The 20,296-nt window shown below is 38.3% G+C and overlaps 3 protein-coding genes and 1 long non-coding RNA gene across 4 annotated transcripts in view; 1 reads left to right on the top strand and 3 right to left on the bottom strand.

Moving 5' to 3' along the window:
• The window catches only part of LOC310726312 (outer dynein arm-docking complex subunit 3-like), a 26,254-nt gene extending 25,264 nt beyond the window's left edge, over positions 1–990 (bottom strand). Inside the window, exon 1 of the mRNA XM_083541774.1 lies at positions 809–990. Within this exon, the coding sequence (XP_083397900.1) occupies positions 809–893 (85 nt within the window). The 5' untranslated portion in view covers positions 894–990. The remainder of the gene's footprint in view (positions 1–808) is intronic.
• Positions 1–20,296, top strand: part of LOC310726363 (uncharacterized protein) — a 336,210-nt gene that overhangs the window by 201,687 nt on the left and 114,227 nt on the right. The window lies entirely within an intron of this gene.
• On the bottom strand, positions 2,636–5,949 carry LOC310727022 (dynein regulatory complex subunit 2-like; the record flags this gene model as incomplete). Its single annotated transcript, XM_083543070.1, has 8 exons — positions 5,834–5,949; positions 5,469–5,636; positions 5,201–5,370; positions 4,103–4,241; positions 3,767–3,964; positions 3,419–3,637; positions 3,138–3,290; positions 2,636–2,932 (listed from the first exon to the last, which is right to left on the bottom strand). Exons 1-8 carry the CDS (start codon positions 5,906–5,908, stop codon positions 2,636–2,638), a joined length of 1,419 nt encoding a protein of 472 aa, XP_083399196.1. The 5' UTR covers positions 5,909–5,949.
• LOC310726987 lies at positions 14,210–15,173 on the bottom strand. Its single transcript, XR_014533909.1, has 3 exons — positions 14,855–15,173; positions 14,515–14,723; positions 14,210–14,411 (listed from the first exon to the last, which is right to left on the bottom strand). It is a non-coding gene; the product is annotated as an uncharacterized lncRNA (long non-coding RNA).

Genomic DNA, 20,296 nt, shown 5'->3' with positions numbered 1-20,296 from the left:
TGATTTGAAACACAGCTTCACACACACACACACACACACACACACACACACACACACACACACACACACGCACACACACACACAGACCTGTTTTCATTTAATTTTGTTGCTGTCACACAGTAAAAATAATAATTATTTGATTTAACTCCTTTGTGAAAAACGAGTAATAGACAAACAAGTGATTCATTATAAGAAATGAAGTGCACTAGACAGGGTGTAGTGATTAATATGGAGGATATGAACATTATATTTTATGGCTCCACATCACTGCTGTAATATATAACAGCCTGCACTGAGATGTGTGTACTGTGCAAAACCAGGACCTGTTTTCTCTGATAGGAAAATGACAATGGCTATAAAAACGACCATATGGACCACATAAAAAACATTTCTAAAATAATTTTTGAAACACAACTCCTACTTCTAAAAGATCTGTAATGTTAGATGTATGTGATGTTAGGTGTTTCTTCCTTAATTATTATAATTTTTTTTTTTTAATAATAACTAATCTTCCTGTTTATTTGCTTTTATACATAACAAAAAAATTTCTTGGAAATGAACACTTTTTGTATTTTGCTTTACATAACTGACCTCTATATAACTCTCTTTCAGATAGAACAGCTTTTCCCTTTTTATGAGCTTTTCCACAGCATATCTCAAAACGTTCACTTCTATGGTTAAGTTTAAAAGCAATTTTTATAAAAACAAACAAACAAAAAAATAACACATTTTTCTTGCCTTTTCATGCTTTTTAATTTTTTTGTAACATATATCAAAATTACACATTTGCGTATGTATATATACTCACCCAGGAGTTGGATTTTTCTCTGCAACTCTAAGATTTGGTCATAAATCGGAGGTCTGATGATCTTTTTTCTGAAACTCGCCGACATTTTTAACTACAAATAAATTTTCTGATTCTTAAACACTCGCTCTTTCTGTGTTCCTAACCCAGCGCGCGTTGCTTAGCAACCAGGACACTTCCGGAACAGGCGTGGCCCGGATCTCTAAGCCCCGCCGAGAACTTAACACTCAGAAGTGAGTGTGTGTTTGTTTGTGTGTGTGTATGTGTGTGTGTGTCATAAACACAGTGGCGAGACTCCAGGCTGTAATATTGTGTTTTTGTTTTACTTTTTATTTTACAAGCACACACTGTAACACACTTTATACACATTATAACACACTCCACAAACAACTATACACACATTTTAACATTCTACACACACTGTAATACACATGCGCAAATCCCTACACTTGCCCACTTTTCCTGCTTCTAACACATCAACTTTGATATGCGATGTATCCCACCCACTAACAGGTGTTATGATGAAGAGATAATCAGTTATTCACTTCACTTCTCATAGTGTTATAATATCATAATGTATATATAAAGATCATCCGTCTCCACAACCCCGTTTCAAACCTCCTCCTTGGCCTTCCTCTTTTCCTCCTTCCTGGTGGCTCCATCCTCAGCATCTCCTACCAATATAACTCATGTCCCTCCTCTGCACATGTCCAAACCATCTCAATCTCGCCTCCCTCACCTTGTCTCCAAAACGACCCACACGTGCTGTCCCTCTAATAAACTCATTTCTAATTCTGTCTATCATCGTCACTCCCAACGAAAACCTCAACATCTTCAGCTCTGCTACCTCCAGCTCCACCTCCTGTCTTTTACTCAATGCCACTGTCTCTAATCCATACAACATCGCAGGTCTCACCACAGTCCTATAAACTTTCCCTTTCACTCTCCCAGATACTCTTCTATCACAAATCACTCAATTTATATATAAAACTGCTGTCAAAATGAACATGTTTAAAATGTGCAAATTAATTTTAACGACACAAATTTTATTAACACTAGACTAGATTAATGCAGCACACATTTCTGTTTGACCAATTTTATTTAAAACATAAATAAATATAAAAAGGCAAAATTGAAACTTTGAACGCCACACGAATTTATTCACGACATCCTTTCTTTACTCAAATAAAAATCACAAAAAAAATGATTTCTAAACACTAAACATTTTTTTACTGATGTGCCAAAGCTCGAATCAAGCAATTAAATCCGCTATGATGCACACATCCGGCAATTAAAACCGCCTGTGTGGGAACATAGCAAAAGTCGGTGTCCTGATGATTTACAGAATTCAAAATACCATAAATACTTTCAAACATTTGCAATAATATGTTTTAGAGTCTTCAGGCTCTATGTTGACTATTGCTTCACTAATATAAACATACAGCGTTTTATGTCAACAGTGAAGATTAAACCATTTGAAATACATGTTAACATTTTTATGAATGATTAGATGTATATAAAGATACTGTATATATATGCATAATAAATATAAAGATGCTCTGAGGAAGTAAGAGAGCCCAAAAATCTTTGTTATTTCATGCCCCTGTGCATTATGGGAAAAGTTTATTCCTATGCAATATTCCTTTGCATCATTTGTGAGTTCAGTGTTTTTTCAAAGCAGAAACATGTTCAGAAACATATCTTTCACCTAAATTAAGGAGTAAAGATGGATAAATAGATAGATGGATAGATACTACAAAAAACACAAAGACAACCTGTTTATTATTTATAAATCCCAGTGCAAAATATGTTTGCTGCTACATATCTTCTCTACAGTATATGCTGCACCACATGAGCTGCCTCTATGACTGTCCTGTGAGTTTTTGTTCGAGTTTCTGAAGGGGGAGAGGTTTGTTGCAATGCACCGGACACCATCAGCAGCGAGTTCTGCTGCTGTAGGATCTCTTCATTCACAGAGAATCCATCCAGGTGTTGCTTGACAAGAATCCTCAGCTGCTGGTTCTCCAATTCTAGAAACTTCTTCTCCCGTTCTAAACACAAACGTTCCAGTCGAACCTTGTTGAAACGTTGCCAGAACCTTAGTAGATCTGTATAGTCCATCATTGTCTAACAGCAGAGGAGAGGTGAGGGGGCAAATACATATAAAAATCAAGAAAGAGCTGGAAAAGGGAGTCTTCATTATTCCAAATGTGCTACTGTTTACATTTGTTGTGTTTTGGACGTCAGTGAGTGTGTGATGACATGAGGGAGAATGATATGTGAGGTATAACATGATAATGACTGCGGTGATTTGTGAAAATATGCATTATACCTGTGCTAATTCTTCAGATATCGACTTCAAAGCATTTGCCTTCTCCTGACTCAGTTCCTCATCAGTTAAAGATGATGTGTAAAAAGGAACCACCTTCTCCTGCTCCGTTTCAAGCTTGCGGCAAACATTAACCAGACTTAACAATGTCTCTCCCTGAGGAAGAGAAACATAAGACTTGTACATGTAGAAAATCTGCCAAATGTCCATCTTGCTATATTTTTTTACTTTAACTACTTTGCTTAATAACCAGCATTGTGTAAGTGTCTAATAAGTGCAAGTACCTCTTCATTAATATCCTGTAGTTTTTTAAGCGCTTTATAGCTGTGCATCGTGTGATTAGCTAGTCGTGTTTTTTCAGCTGCCTGGGCAGTGCTGAGCTTCGCTCTGAGCTGTTGGATTTTCTCACTAACTTGCTCACATTCTTCACGAAGGTCACATGCAGATGCTTCATTGTCTACCTGACTAGAGCTCAGATGAGAATGAAGAGCAGTAATTGTTTCCTGCATGATACACAGAAGACATAAGCAGCAGCTATGCAAAATAATTATGTAGCCGAATCTCCATAAAGACATTTATCAACATCGTGTCCAAAGTGTGTTTCGTGGAAAAAATTTTTTTCATTCTCTGACCTGCAATTTCTGTATGCGCATTATCAGCAGGTTTGCTTGTTGAGCATTTTGCTGGTCTTTGGCAGTAAGTGCATCAAAATCTGCCTGTAGATTATTAGTGGCTTCAGTGTACTTCTCCTGCTCTTGCTGGAGCTGCTGCCACAACTCTTCCACTGTGCCTTCCAAATGGACACTCAGTGCATGCTTCTCCTCAGTGTTCTACACAAACACAGACTAAACGTGAATCAAGATAATGAATTCTACACATGTAATAACTAAATGTTCCATATCTCAAAAGTGCCACAGCTAGTCTGTAGTCTGGTTTTGCTATAAATGAAGCCATTGTTAAAACAGTACCCGGTTTTTAATGTCATCGCGTTCATTCTGATAGTTCTGTTGTGCCTCACTTTCAATTCCAGCGTAATGCTGTTCTAAGGCAGAGTTGGCTGCTTCCAGGTACTCTATATCCCGCTGATGCCGTTTCAAAAAGTGTTCCCTGTAAATAGAATTCAAACAAAGCACGAAATGGATGTCTAAAGAATAATCTCATATCCCCTTCCTGCATGCTTCCTATTCCTGCTGCACTTTATTTATGTCCTGACAAGACTCGTATATATTAGTGGTCGACCAATATATCGCTGTGGCCAATATATCAGCGCTAGCTGCGGTATAAATGAATTTAAACTAAAATGAAAACTTTTTCCTCACAAACAATCAAAAATCCAGCAACTGTCTCTTCCTCAGATATACATGTTGTTCTTTTAAACAAGATGCTATTCCAGAAAACTCAAAGCCTGTGTGCTCTGAAATAAAAAACTGAATCATGTGAGGTGGACATACTTACTGTATGGTGAGTAAAAGTAATATGTTTAAATTCCTTCATATGTTTATCAGTAACATCCGCTGCATTTATATATCCATGATTATGATCCATGAGGATGCTAACTAAGCATGCATTTATACACCTGCAGGCTAGTATTATTTTTACAATGAGACAGACAAGTTAAACAAAACGGACATAAATATACTTAAACTATATGTGAACTATGTAAATGTTGTAAAATATGACATTTTCTATTAAATATGTATTGTACATAAATATTTTTATGTCAGATTCATAACAGCCACTCAGCCAGATTTCTTTCTTAATATCAGCATCTGCATTGGCCATTAAAAATCCCATATCAGTTGACCACTACTGTATATATTATACATGGTACAATGTCTTGTACACTGTGTTCTGGAAAAAAATGATTTTATCAGAATCAGAATCAGAAATTATCTCACTGTACACTGCAAATGGCTGTGACGACAATAAATATCTACTTTGCTTGAAATGTCATGTATGTACTTAAATCAAGTTTGTACTTCCTACAGTGTGACACCTGTGATATGCAAAACTCAAACAAGACCAACCGAAAAGCATGTGTGGGAGAGGAAAATGTGTGTGTCTACCTCTCTGTGCAGCACTCAGTAGTAAGTTCCTCAAGACTGCTGTTCCAGTGTGACTCTAGTGATGCCAGTCGGCTTTTCTGTACATTAAGAAGATAATCCACACGCTGCAGATGAGTGCCTTTAGCCAGTGCTGACTGATGCTCTGCTTCACTCAGCTCATGCACCAATAACTGCAATATTTACACACCCTTTAGACATGATAGTGCTTTAATCAGCATGCCTCAAAAACACATACGCTACTTTGTCCACGACATCTGGACCTCCTCACCTTAATGGCATCGTCCTTGCATTCCACAACTCTCTCAAATGTTTGTCTGAGGACAGCAAAATCTTCGTGCAGAGCGGCTGCAGCGGTCTGGCGCAGGCTCGCATGCCACAGCTGGTTCAACTTCTTCAGGTTAACTCTGGTGTTCCGCACTTCCTTCTGTTGTTTATCCTATCGAAACAGAATAATTAGCATTAGGACTGATCTGATAATAAACCCAAAGCATTAGCTATTGGCACTTGCTATGTCTGTGAACCAATAATATATTTATTCCTATTTGAAGTTAAATAATAAATGAACATTTAGAATTTATCAATTAGGATTGAATGTCTTTCAAGTCTGATGAAGGATGAAATGCACACACACACCTTCAAAAACAGCAGTCTGTCCTCCTTAGTCGTCTGCTTTCCACCTCTTCTCTTCTTCCCTCCTTTCTTCTGCATAATTGCTCGATTCCTTTAGAAACACTGAAGCTCTGCTACAGGATTTACATAAAATACATTCATTCAAGAACTACACTTATATGGATTTAAATTACATATATTTTACATTCCTACAATTAAAACAATTCACTGCATGTCGTACCCTGTATGTATGTGTATGTGACAAATAAAATTTGATTTGACAATAGTTAGGCCTGGGGGTGGGGGTGTTGGGGTGTGTGTGTGTGTGTGTGTGTGTGCAGGAACAATAACAGCTTAATTGTTTCAGGTTGTATGGTTAAAACATTATGGTTAATATAATAGGACCAGAGGTTAAAGTTTGGTTATTGCTCATAATGATCAAATGCAAACTGACTGACTTGGCAAACAAAATAGAGGATACAACCCTTTATAGGGAAATTAGACTCAGGAGGGAGGAGAACAGAATTTTTTCCAAAAAAAATTACATAAAAAAGGGGACTACTCAAACTTAAAGAAAAACAGATATAAATTGTCAAAAAAAAAAAGTAATCAGAAAACAAATTGCTATTAAAAAATAGATATAAAATCAAAGCTACTTGCCAAAAGATATAACGACAAAAAGAAAACTAGTATTAATCCCTGCTCAAGGCTGAGACTTGCTGCTGCTCCGGTCGGTGTTTACCGATAAACTGCAGCGATCGAAACAGAAATCGATTCTCATTGCAGCTCATTTGCATATTTATCAGCACGCTCTGTGACGTCGCTCTCAGGTCTCACGCATTCACCGTAAAACACACGCGTTTCAACCAATTCACACGCTATTTAATAAAGAGGCACAAGTTCTCTGCTGAAGTTCACCACTGTCTCGAGTTATACAGAATTACAGGCCTCCTGGCAGCCAATCAGAAAACAGAATTGGTTGTAAATTACGTGATGCCGCTGCGAGCACCTTCGTTACTAGGCAACAAGAATGCGCACGCACGCACATACACACGCGCGCGCGCGCACACACACACACACACACACACACACACACACACACACACACACCGGATAATTTTAGTAATTTGGGGCCAGTTGTTCAAAAAGTTTAATCTGGATCAAAATGATCCGGATTTGGAAATCCCACTTTTTCCTATTCAGGATCAGGTAATCCGTCTTACTTTTATGCCGGTTTTTCAAAGCAACATTGGACTTGATCACCCTGATCCAGATACACAGTTTTCAAGATTACCAAATCCGGATTACCTGTTCTCTAAATGGGACAACATATTACAACATCGCTACCAGGCGCAATGTGCCTCTCTGTGATGATGTTAATGATGCACCTGAGCCTGTTGAAGAACCAGACCAACCTCCCAGTCAGCAAACAAATTTGGCCCAGACTTGGCCAATATGTTGGCCAGATCTGGCACAGCTGGCATTCATCTGGCACTGGCATACAGCATGTGGGCCAAACATGGCCCAGGTTTGGCAGAGGTGGTACCAATTTTAAGGCGGCTCACAAGACATTGGCCAGATGTCATTTGTAGTATTCGGCCTAGATGTCAAGTATACATATGTGGGCCACATACTTATGGCCGATCTTAACCCATATTTAAAATCCATTTCAAATACCATTGAGTAAAATCACAATGTTTTAATTCACAAAGATATTTCCATCTTTCTGTGTCTGGCATTCTGTCAGAATGAGGGACTGACTGGATGTATAGTAAGGGATGCAATTGTTAGACATTATTTTTAATCTCATCTCTGATGATTGTTTCTTTGAAATTAATATACGGTGATGAATGACAGAAAAATGGAATATATTGTTTTTGTTTGTTATTTGTTATTGTTATTATTATATTGTTTTTGTTTTTGTTTGGGGGATTATTTCATATTTCATTATTATTACTTTACTATACTGAATAGCTTAATTTATAGCCTATGTCTACTATATCTAATTTAGCTACTTTATTTAATTTAGCAAAATATAAATAAAAGTATTTATACTAAATTATACAAATGTATTATTTGACCAATTTGAAAGTTTTACTACATTTTCCTCCTGGAATCCACCTTGAAATCCTACCACCTGTTGGGATCAGGATAATCCTGTCTTTTTGGATCAAAGTTTTCCAAATCGTACTGACAAGTTTTTAACAAACTGAAGGTTTGATCCAGATTAAAACTAGGATTGGATTCCGTGATCTAATCTGATTTCAGATTCCTTCTTTCCCTTTTGAACAACCCATTTTCAAGATTTGATCCAATCCGATAACCAAAATCCGATCATTTTACCTTTGAACAACTGGCCCAAGGTTCTCAATTAAGGAGCTTCATTTTGTTAACCCTGTGAGTGTGAACATCATTTGAACATGGTGTCAGAAGACAACCAAATAATATAAAAAGTCTGTTTGGAGGTTTGAGACAATTTTTTTTTTCCCTGTAAAACAATGGCAGAAGGCTTCAAGAATATGATGTACACTGAACAACTTTTATTGTGGCCAGCCTAAAGCACACTTGTGCAATAATGATGCTGTCTAATCAGCATCTTAATATGCCACACTTGTAAGATGGATGGATTATCTCAGCAGAGGAGAAGTGCTCATTTACACAGATTTAGACAGATTTGTGAACAATATTTGAGAGAAATGGGCCTTTTGTGTACATATAAAAAAATCTTGGATCTTTGAGTTCAGCTCATGAAAAATGGGGGCAAAAACAATAGTGTTGTGTTTGTAATTTTGTTCAGTATATTCATAGCAGCTGCTCATTCGGACAAAGATGCCAGGACATGTGCATTTATTCTCCATAATTTGGCCAGTTCAGAAGCCTTTGAGCGAGAGCATGCGTTTGCGTATGCACCTGCCACGTTCGCGGGAGAAGGAGAGAATAGACAGATCATCGCAGAGGCCGAATCTAGTCAAAACCGGAAATGTCTATAAAGGAAATTCAATGAGTTATGTAACCCACAAACAAATGTCACAATGGAAAGGCACAAGTTTAATTGAGAAATCCAAAAGCCGTGAAACTTTTTCAAATTATAATAAACTGCAGCAGTTGTGGAGGAAAACACAAAACAAAAAAAAAGAAAAATGTTTAGCCCTATGGTCAGCAGTGCCATGTAATAAATGAAACCCCATTTTCTTTTAATAGACAAAGAAAACCCGTAAATCAGCTTAAACCAAAGGATGATTCCACAGATAGTACAAATGAGTCCTTCTATGTGGATGTCAATTGAAAAGACTATAGCTAAACAAACAGTGGAAATAGCAACTCCAAAATTCTGACTAATCTGCACAATGCAAATCAATGGACAATCAGTTGATTTCAAAGTTGACACCGGAGCCAAATGTAATGTAATCTCTGATTCATTATTCACAAAGATTAAGAGAAGAGAGAAATTAAGCTTATCAAAGAATACCAAGCTTGTAGACTATGGTGGTGAGGAAATTCCTACAGCAGGCCTCGCCACATTCACTTGCCACTTATCAGGAATATTATACAACCTATTGTTCTATGTGGTGCAGAGAAATGTACAACCATTGATAGGTCTACCTGACTGTCTGCAAATGAAGCTGGTCTCATTTAACATCATCGTCTTATACTAAAAAAACATATTCATTCTCAATATGCAATCTTTTTAAGGATGAGATTGGCAAGCTTCCAGTAACATACTCAATGAAACTAGATCCAGCAGTGGATCCAGTGATAAGACCAGTATGGAAAATCCAAGCGGCTATGCAAAGAAAAGTTAAATCTGAATTGCAAAGAATGGTCAATATGGGTGTCCTTATTCCAGTCTCAGAACTACTGAATGGGTGTCTTCAATGGTGGCAACCCACAAAAAGAAATTGGAGGAAATAAGGCTATGCATTGATTCAAGAGACTTCAACAATGCCCTCCTACGTCCACACCACCCCATGCAGACTGTGAAAAACGTTGCTGCTCAAATGCCAAAATTTATTATTTTTTTTCTGTTCTACTGTAGATGCAAAGTGTTCTTTTTGCCAAGTTTCTCTTGATGAAAAATCATCAATGCTGACAACATTTAATTCCCCTTTTGGAAGATTTTGGTTTCAGCGCATGCTGCTTGGAATCAGTACAGCAAGTGAGGTTTTCCGAAAAGACATTTCTGCAAATATTTGCAGGCTATCCATGTTCTATAATAGTTGATGATATTCTTGTGGGAGGACGAAATGTGAAAGAACATGATGATAACCTCAATAAAGTTCTGGATTGTGAACGAAAGGTCAAGGGACTAAATCCTCTCAAATGAAAGTTTCGGCTGTCAAAGGTATGTTACGTAGGACATGTGTTTACAAGTGAAGGACTAAAGCCAGATCCCTCTAAGATTTAAGCAATTACACAAATGGAGGCCCCAGAGAATGTTGAAGCCCTACAATGGTTTCTATGGATGGTCAATTATCTTGGAAAGTTTATTCCAAATTTCAGCAACCTTTCAGCACCCTTGTGAGAGCTGACTTGTAAAGATATCGAAAAGTGTTGGCTCAAACAGCAACAAGAAGCATTTGACAAGTTAAGGGATTGCATTACAAACCCACCAACATTAAGATATTATGATGCTCAAAAGCCGGTGACACTGACATGTGATGCTTCACAGTTTGGGCTTGGTGCGGCATGTCTCCAACAAAATGCTCCCATAGCATATGCATCACGCACTCTGATACACTTGAGACAACTGAGACACTTTTAAATTGAGAAAGAGCTCCTTGCGGTAGTCTTTGTATGTGCAAAGATTTATGACTACATTTATGGAAAACAGTCAACATTGAGACAGACCATCAGCGATTACTGACAATACTCAACAAGACACTGCACATGGCACCAGCAAAATTACACGTATGATGATGAGGATCCAAAAGTATGATTTTGTGATAAGCTACAAGACAGGGAAACAAATGTATCTGGCTGATACCCTCTCACATGCCCCTATAAAGACCACAGAAGCACTAGGTAGTGAGAAGGCTGATCTGATGTTAGTGGAACATCTCTTGTCATCAAGGCTAGATCAGTTGAAAAAATATACATCTGCAGATCCAACATTCCCCAGCCTGCCTTGCTCTTGCCTCCACCTTGATGTGGGTAGCAGTGGTGACTTACCTTAATGGCTTGGTGCAGTGATAAGAACGATTAGTTGGCCTGTACAGGTAGCCATAGCTGCCTAAAGAATGTGCATTCCCACAGTCACTTGTTATGTCATCAAATATTCACACAATTTATTTACACATCTTTTTCCACAGCACAATATAAAACTTATTAAATATTTACACTAAGGAAATTTACCATTTTAAAGCAAGAAATAAGGTCATTTTAAATTTTAAGACCACAAAACATCTAAAAAATCCCCTCCCACATCCACTTTTCTTTTAACAACAGTCCATATACATGTGGGAACTGAGGAGAGGAGTTTGGTCAGTGTAATGATAGCAGTTGAGGAAACTAGGTAGAGTAATCTTTTAACCTCTTAGGAATTAAGGTGGAACTTCATGGATTGAGTTTGGATCCTTTTGGATACTTTTGAGTCATGGATCCTAAAACAATGCAGTGCTCAACACTTGTAAATACATTTTCAATCTTTAAAAATAACATTAAGAGGGTTTAGTAATGTTTTTATTTTATTGTTCAATAATATGGCCATCATCATCAGTCATATATGTACAACAGATATACCCTACAATACTCCAATTTGAATAGCAGATTAGTTCACTTCCTCTCCAACAATGACTACACAACACAGCCAACAATCCACTACGTCTCTGTCAAGCTTCTCAACCTTAACAGAAGATGAGATACTGCAAGTCATCCGATCTTGCAATCCCACCACCTGTCCTCTGGATCCAATCCCTTCAACTATGCTCCAGGCCATCACGCAAGATCTCCTGCCCTTCATCTCCACAATCATCAATGGGTCATTAACATCTGGCTACGTACCAACTACCTTCAAGCAAGCAAGGGTCATTCCTATCTTGAAGAAACCTGCTCTGGATCCATCAGACATCAACAACTACAGACTGCTATCACTTCTCTCCTTTCTTTCTAAATCTCTGGAACGCACTGTTTTTAACCAACTGTCTGTATATCTCTCACAGAACAACCTCCATGATCCGAACCAGTCTGGGTTCAAAGCGGCACATTCCACAGAGACGGCCCTTGGCTGTTTCTGAGAAACTACATGCTGCTCGGTCAGCCAAGCTGTCATCTGTACTTTTCTTTCTGGACCTTTCAGCAGCATTTGACACAGTCAACCACAAGACACTTTTGTCAACCCTCAAGAGCCTTAGTATCTGCGGAACAGCATGGGAATGGTTTGCTTCTTACCTGGAAGGTCGCTCATACCAGGTAACATGGAGGGGATCCACATCTGCCCCATGCAGACTCACCACTGGTGTCCCACAAGGCTCTGTACTTGGTCCCCTCCTTTTCTCCGTCTATACCCACTCCATTGGTGAAGTCATATCCTCACATGGGTTTTCTTATCACTGCTATGCAGGTGACACTCAACTCATCTTTTCTTTCCCTCCATCAGATACCACAGCTTCCGCTCGGATCTCAGCATGCTTGTCAGACATATCTTTATGGATGAGCGCTCAACTTAAACTCAACTCCAGCAAAACAGAACTGCTGGTCATCCCAGGTGATTTATCCCCAGGTCAAGATCTCCAAATAACACTTCATGACTTTCTGCTCTCCCCCTCAGCCACTTGAAGCCACCAGTTACCTTGGAGTAACTATGGACAATGAACTGTCTTTTTTCCCACATGTCGCTAATGTTGCTCGTGCTTGTCGATTTCTTCTCTATAACATCCGAAGGATTTGACCATTTCTGTCCATACAGGCTGCCCAGGTGCTTGTTCAGTCTCTTGTCATTTCAAGACTTGACTACTGCAACTCTCCGCTGGCAGGTCTCCCCCTGAACGCTATTCGTCCACTGCAAATGATCCAAAACGCAGCGGCACGACTTGTGTTCAATCAGCCCAAGTTTTCCCACACCACCCCACTGCTGCGCTCCCTTCACTGGCTTCCAGTAGCTGCACGTATCAGATTCAAAACACTGATGCTTGCCTACAAGGCCAAAAATGGACCAGCACCATCTTACCTCAGTGACCTCATCACAGCTCGCACTGCACCACACTGTCTGAGATCCTCCAGCACTGCTCGACTGGTACCACCTTCTCTCAGAATGAGAGCTAAGTACACTTAAGGCTCTTCTCTGTTCTGGCACCGAGGTGGTGGAATGAACTTCCCCTAGATGTCCGTACAGCAGAGTCCCTGATTATCTTTAAGCGACGACTGAAGACCTACCTCTTCCTGAAATACCTAAATTAGCACTTTCCAAGTTTGTAGAATTCAAGGGTTATATTTATATTAAGTTTGTAATCTTGCGTACCAGTGTAGATTTATTCATTACTAGAGATTTGAAGCACTTTTGTATGTCGCTCTGGATAAGGGTGTCTGCTAAATGCCGCAAATGTAAATGTAAATGTAAATCTAAATCTAAGTGATTTAGGAGGGCAGTCACCCAATACAATAAAACAATAAAAGAAAAACATTACTAAACCCTCTTAATGTTTTTTTAAAGATTGAAAATGTATTTACAAGTGTTGAGCACTGCATTGTTTTAGGATTGATTATTGGAAATGTACTTTATATGTTGCTATGTTTGATGATGATGATGATGATGATGATGATGATGATGGTAAGGCACACCATAAAAGGCCTCAGTTAAAGTGTTAATGATAAAGGATTACATGCATGTAGGGACAAAATTGTATTTGTTATTTTTTGTATTTTCTTTGTATTAATCTTTTGTTTGCATTTATATCAAAGATTATGTCCACATAAAGAATATAAGTAAGGGATAAATAGTAAATGATTAAAGTGGCCATTGTTAACATTAACAGGGCCTTACTCTTCTTTTTCTTATCATTCTATATTATTCTATAGTATTGTTTTTTCCATTTCCTTATACAGTATATTTAAAAATGCAATGCCTAGCACACCTCTGGTATTCCATGTTTTACTGCCATATAAGGAAATGAAAAGTCTAAGCACCATGCTGTTTATTTGTGTTGCATGATCAGGTTACAGAGCACTGCACTGTAATGTAGTGTTTCAATGGTGGGAGGTATTGTTTATATAGTGTAAGATAGGAGCCTGCTGTGGCCCCTACTGCACAACAAATCATAAACAGGGTATAGATTTTAGGGTCACTCCTGCTAATATAATTGAATCTATGAACTATTATAAATACTGGAAAGTACAGTAGAATACCACAGAAATCAGTGGAGCTTTTTTAAAAAATATTTTTTATTAGATTTTACAATATATTTATAATATTATATAATAAGATATAATAGTATATTTGTAAAATTAACAAATGTACATTGCATTTATTAACTAGTAATTGACAGATTTTGCATAATTGTCTCCAGATCTTGAATCGGCTCCTGCCCTGGGTGGTTAGATAGAATCTTCTGGTGTCTTGATAATCTCCAAGGTTTTGTTTCTATGAGTTGATTGGTCTCACAGATGCCTAAAAAATAAATAATAAAAAATAATTATAAAAAAAAGTGTTCGTATATCGTATATCGAGAACTTTAGGACCAATATTAAAAATTATGAAAAAATCATCATACCATGTTTATTATCATCTGCTTGAGATGTGTTTACATATATGGCAGCGCAGATCCAAATATCATTCATGGTGTAAAGCATTTTGAAGTCAAGATACTGGAAAGGTCTTCCTCGTGCGTTATCATAGATAATCCAGATGTCCTCAGATAACTTAAAGCACATATACATGTGGTGTTCTTTCCCAACCAGCAAAACCTCCAGCACAAATGTCCTGTGGAGAAAGATGAATGGATCTAAACAATTGAACTTAAAACCTGGGACTATTAAAGAATGTATGTTTAACAAGTCTAATATATTTGAAATTTTTTTAAATTTTTTTTAAAGTCACAATTTGACTCCTACCATAGTCATTGCTATTTAATATTTATTGCCTACTCCTGTTCAGTCATGCTCGTGTCTATAATAATAACTACCCGGCATCAAAAGGAATTCCGGGAATGTAGCATCATGCTTTTCACGGAGTCATGGCTAACCAAGCTAACACCGGATACCGCGGCTCTGGATGGATTTGAATTACTGCGCACGGACAGAACGATGGAGAGCGGTAAGAGAGAGGGAGGAGGACTGCCAGTGTTTGTGAATAATAGATGGTGTAAATCTGGTCACATCACTATTAAAGAGCAGATCTGCTGTAAGGATATTGAGCTGTTAGCCGCTAGCATGAGGCTGTACTATCTGCCCAGGGAATTCGCGCATGTTATTGCGATATCTGTGTATATTCCCCCACTCTGCTGACGGTGAATCGGCATGCGATGTCCTGCGTTCTGTTGTTAACAAACTGTTAACACAGAGAAGATGCCCTTCTTATTATCTCTGCAGATTATAATCATGCCCCTCCATCCTCCACTCTGCCCACATTCACCCAGTATGTTTTATGCCACACCAGAGAAAACACTGGATTTATTCTATGCAAACTCAAAGGAGGCTTATACATCAGCATTTTACATTTACATTTGTGGCATTTAGCAGACGCCCTTATCCAGAGCGACGACCAGCACCCCTCACCCCCTTGGGAAGATCGGATCACAACCTCGTTCATCTTCTACCTGTGTACAAACCCCTTGTATGCAGGCAACCAGCTGCCTCCCGCACAGTGAGGACATGGTCTGATGAGACCAGTGAGGCGCTGAAAGACTGTTTTGACAAAACTAAGTGAGAGGAATTGTGCAATCCACATGGGGAGGATATTGACAGTCTAACGGACTGTATCACTGACTACATTAACTTCTTTGTGGAGAATACTGTACCCACCAGGACTGTACGGTGTTGTCCCAACAACAAACCATGGATCAACCCTGATATAAAGACTCTCCTTAAAGAGAAGAAGAGGGTTTTTAAATCAGGAAACAAAGAAGAGCTGAAAACTGTCCAGAAAGAACTGAGAAAGAAGATCAGGGAAGGAAAAGTTTGCTACAGGAGGAAGATAGAGGATCAGCTGCAGCAGAACAACGTCAGCGGTGTGTGGAAGGGGCTCAAAACCCTCACTGGTCATAAGGAGCCCAGCTCTCAGGCTGAGGTTGACCAGAAGTGGGTGAATGATCTTAATCTATTCTTTAACCGATTTGATCAGCTACCCTCCTTCTCTGCTTCCACAGCAAGCAGCTCCAGCCCCACCTCTCTCTGCACTGCTATCAGCTCACAGTCAACACACAACATATCAGCCATCGTTGGTCTGATCACGGATGATGATGACAGGGAGTACAGAGGACTTTGTGGACTGGGTCCAACGGAGCTGCCTTCAGATAAATGCGGGGAAAACCAAAGAACTGGTGGTGGATTTCCGTAGGCACAAACACTATCATTACCTTCAGTGAACATTCAGGGAAAGGACATTGTGAGAGTGGACTCTTACAAATACCTGGGTTTTCACCTAAACAGCAAACTGGACTGGACAGACAACACTGAGGCGATTTATATAAAAGGGCAGAGCAGACTCTTTCTTCTGAGGAGATATTTTGGAGTGCAAAAGATATTTTGGAGTGCAGGGAGAGCTACTGAAGACCTTTTTTGACTCTGTGGTGGCCTCAGCCATATTCTATGGTGTGGTCTGCTGGGGCAGCAGCATCTCTACTGCAGACAGGAAGAGACTGGACAAGCTGATTAAGAAAGCCAACTCAGTCCTGGGGATTCCCTTGGACACTGTACAGGAGGTGGAAGAAAGGAGGATGGTAGCAAAACTATCATCATTGCTGGAGAACGCCTCTCACCCCCTGTATGAAACCGTTTCATCGTTGAGCAGCTCTTCAGTGACAGACTGTTACATCCTAAGTGTCTGAAGGAGCGATACAGAAGGTCTTTTCTCCCTGCTGCTATTAGACTTTACAATCAGAGCTGCTCCCATTAAACTATTCACCATAATACACACTCTTATTACAGTTTACCTGTGTAATAATACTACCTGTGCGCAATATTACCTGTAATACGTGCAATACCACCTGTGTGCAATATTACCTGCAATACCTGCAATACGTACTTTTTTCCTTATTTGTATTTATACATTGTGTTGTGTATATACTGTATACTATAGTATGTGTCTATTCTTTTATATATTTGCATATATTTTTTCCTTGCTGCTGTAACAAAGAAATTTCCCCACTGTGGGACAAATAAAGGTATATCTTATCGTATCTCTTATCTAATAGGGCATTTTTATTTTAATGTAACCAGCAACCTCTAACTCCCAATTACCCACACAACTTACAGATATGGACAACATGGTCTACAATTCCCCAAAGCAACACACAATCCATCTAAGAATGCTTTACAGAACTGTGCTTGAGTTGTGATCATTCTAAAATAGGAAGAAAGCTAAAGAGAAGCTGCAAACTCTCAATAATTGTTCCTTGAATGTACACACTATTGCTTATATGGAATATTTTAACAATGTAAAAAAACCCCAAAAAAACCCCAGGGCAGTTGCTTCATATACCAACTTGGCTATTGGCTTGGAAAAATATTGTGAAGGGGTATTATTTAGAAGGGGTATTAGGGAAAACAAATAATGCAAGAAATATTGGGAGTAAGATAAAATGTGTTCTAATAGTAAATTGATAGCAATTGATAGGAATGGATAGGGTGTATCCATAATAATGAATAATGATAGATACAGTAAATGGTGAGCAAGAAAGAAAGAATGTGCTAATGGTAAAATAAAAGAGCTGGGCAGAGAGAAAGAATGTGGGCGGAGTGAGAATGTGGTAATGGATGATTGATAGTGAGATGGGTTAAGAAAGAATGTAGTAATCGTGGATTGACAGAGATGGTGTGTAGAGAGAACATATTAATTGTAGATTGATAGGAACTGGGTGGAAAAACACTGTGCATCATTGATTGATTAAGAGATAGATGAAGAGAGATATTGGTAATGGTATAATGATAAAGAGGAGGTGGAAAGAGAATTTGTTAATGGTAATCCGCTAAATATGGTTAATAGAATCTGGTAATTGGAGACTGATAGGAAGAGAATGAAAGAGAATGTGGTAATTGTTTATAGAGAGATGGAAAGAAAGAGAATGTGTTATTGGTAGTTTGATAGAGAGAGGGTGGGGAAAGATTGTGACATTAGTAGGTTAACAGAGAGGTAGTGGATAGAAAATGTGATGGTGGTAGATTTATAAAGATGGTTATGAGAGAGAACATGGTAAAGGAAGATTGATAGAGAAAGTGTGGGGAGTGAATGAGTGTGGTATATTGCTGAAGAGGTTGGCAGAAAGAGAATGTTAAAATGGTAGTTTGAATGCGGGGGCTGGATAAAGAATTCTGTAATGGTAGATTGATAGAGAGGGGGTCGAGAGAGAGAATGTAATGATGATAGATTGATCAAACTGAGCTGGAAAGAGAATGGGTGGTGTAGATTGCTTGAGATGAAGTGATTGTAGCTTACAGTTTTTCTCAGCTGCTTTGGAGTATTTCTCGAATCATCGTTATTATTTGCAAACCAGTAAGTGCATTTCTCAAAACAATTTGTACACACAACAGCACAACACATTGGATTTCTTGCAAAAGCCTGTACTTTTCTCAAAATCCTTATTTAATCTCTCAAAAGTGAGTATTTGTGTTGATGAAAAAAAATCATGTTGTCAGTATGATGCTGCACAGTATTTCTTGATATAAACTATGGTTTGGATCACAGTGACTGAAAATGCACAAAAATTTGACTTCCTTCTGTTTGGTATCTATGAATTTCAGCAGCACAAATGTATTTATTTAATTGCATATTTGCAATCCGAGACCGAACAGGATTTTGTAATTCTATGTTTTGCTCTGTCTGTATTCACTCTCTAATTGAAGGTACACAAGATTCACCTTTGACCTGTTTTAGAGAACTAGTTAATTATTGGTTAATTTAATGACGTTCACTTACCTTCATTAGACATTCAAGATAAAAAAAAAAGTTTAATCGGAATTTCAGATGACAGATTCCGACAACTGGTTTAACAATTTTGCATTTAATGACATACAATATCGTTTTTCTCCGTTGCCCCAGTCTGTTGGGCCACAGATTTTCATCCACATCACAACAGATATCATCCCTTGCAATACCATTGTGAGGCCATGATTGACAACATGGTCCACAATAGTGGCTCTAATTTCATCTGAAATGTGTTTATGTCTCTGACCTCTTCTTCCTCTTTCTCTATTTTGCCTCCTTACCCTTCCAGCGTCCATTCTTATTCTTGGCTCTCTACCATGTTCGTTTCCTAGTTTTTCATCCACTTTCAACAATTGTAAATCTGTGTATTGCTCTTTTTATATACACTCGCCAATTACAGTTTTTCTCAGTTGCTTTGGAGCATTTCTCGAATCATTCTTAAGATTTGCAAATCAGTAAGTGCATTCCCAAAACAATGTGTACAAACAGCACAATACATTGGATTTCTTGCAAAAGCCTGATCTCTGCTCAAAATCCTTAGTACTTCTCTCAAAAGTAAGTATTTGTGTCAATGAACATATCATTACCATCAAAATTGCAAATCCTTTTTTCATTGTTTACGAACAAGATAGTCAAAATGTTTACCGTAATTTCTGGACTATAAAGCGCACCCACTGAATTTTACAAATATTTTTATTTTTAACAAAAATAAGCCGCACCTGTCTACACTAATGTACTTTACACAGGCTTTAATGAAAGACGCGTTACACACGGTGTAACAGGTGAAATATGTTGCGCTTCCTTTAGGAGCATAGCGGTATTTTGGGAATAGCCTGCCAGAAGCGTGCTATCCCTTCACCCAGACTAAACAGTAGCTGACCAAGAAAGTCATTGTTCACTGTCTTCCTCCTTCCTTTCACAACTATTTCTCTCTGGAGTTTATCTTTTGGCATCGTCGTTGCGTTTTAAAATCACCCGATGGAAGTTTTTTCTCCCAATGCCGTGCAGCTCAGAAAACAGGTGAGGTGCGTTTTTTCGTTTCCGTTTCATTGCTCTAATGTTATAGAGTTCAGTTTTTTGGTTTGAAGTTTGTGAAACCGGGAAAACCCTGGAAAAATTAAGCCGCGGGGTTCAAAGTGTGGGCAAAAAGTAGTGACTTATAGTCCGAAAAATACGGTAGTCATTTTTTCAATATGACAATGCTTTATTTTAGTATTTCCTGATGTAAAGTATGTTTTGGATTACAAGTATTAAAAATGCACGAGGCTGAATTGGCAACTATGAATTTCAACAGCACAAATTTACACATTACTGTATGTGGGATATTGATTGTAAGAGACTGGACAGGATTCACACTTTTTTATTTTTCTTTACTAGTGGACTGACTAAAAAATACCAATATAATGTCATTG

This window comes from Silurus aristotelis, assembly GCF_946808225.1.
Source record: "Silurus aristotelis genome assembly, chromosome: 5".
Taxonomy (NCBI): domain Eukaryota; kingdom Metazoa; phylum Chordata; class Actinopteri; order Siluriformes; family Siluridae; genus Silurus; species Silurus aristotelis.
Note: the sequence above shows the minus strand (reverse complement) of the source record. Positions and strands in the feature narration are given on the sequence as shown.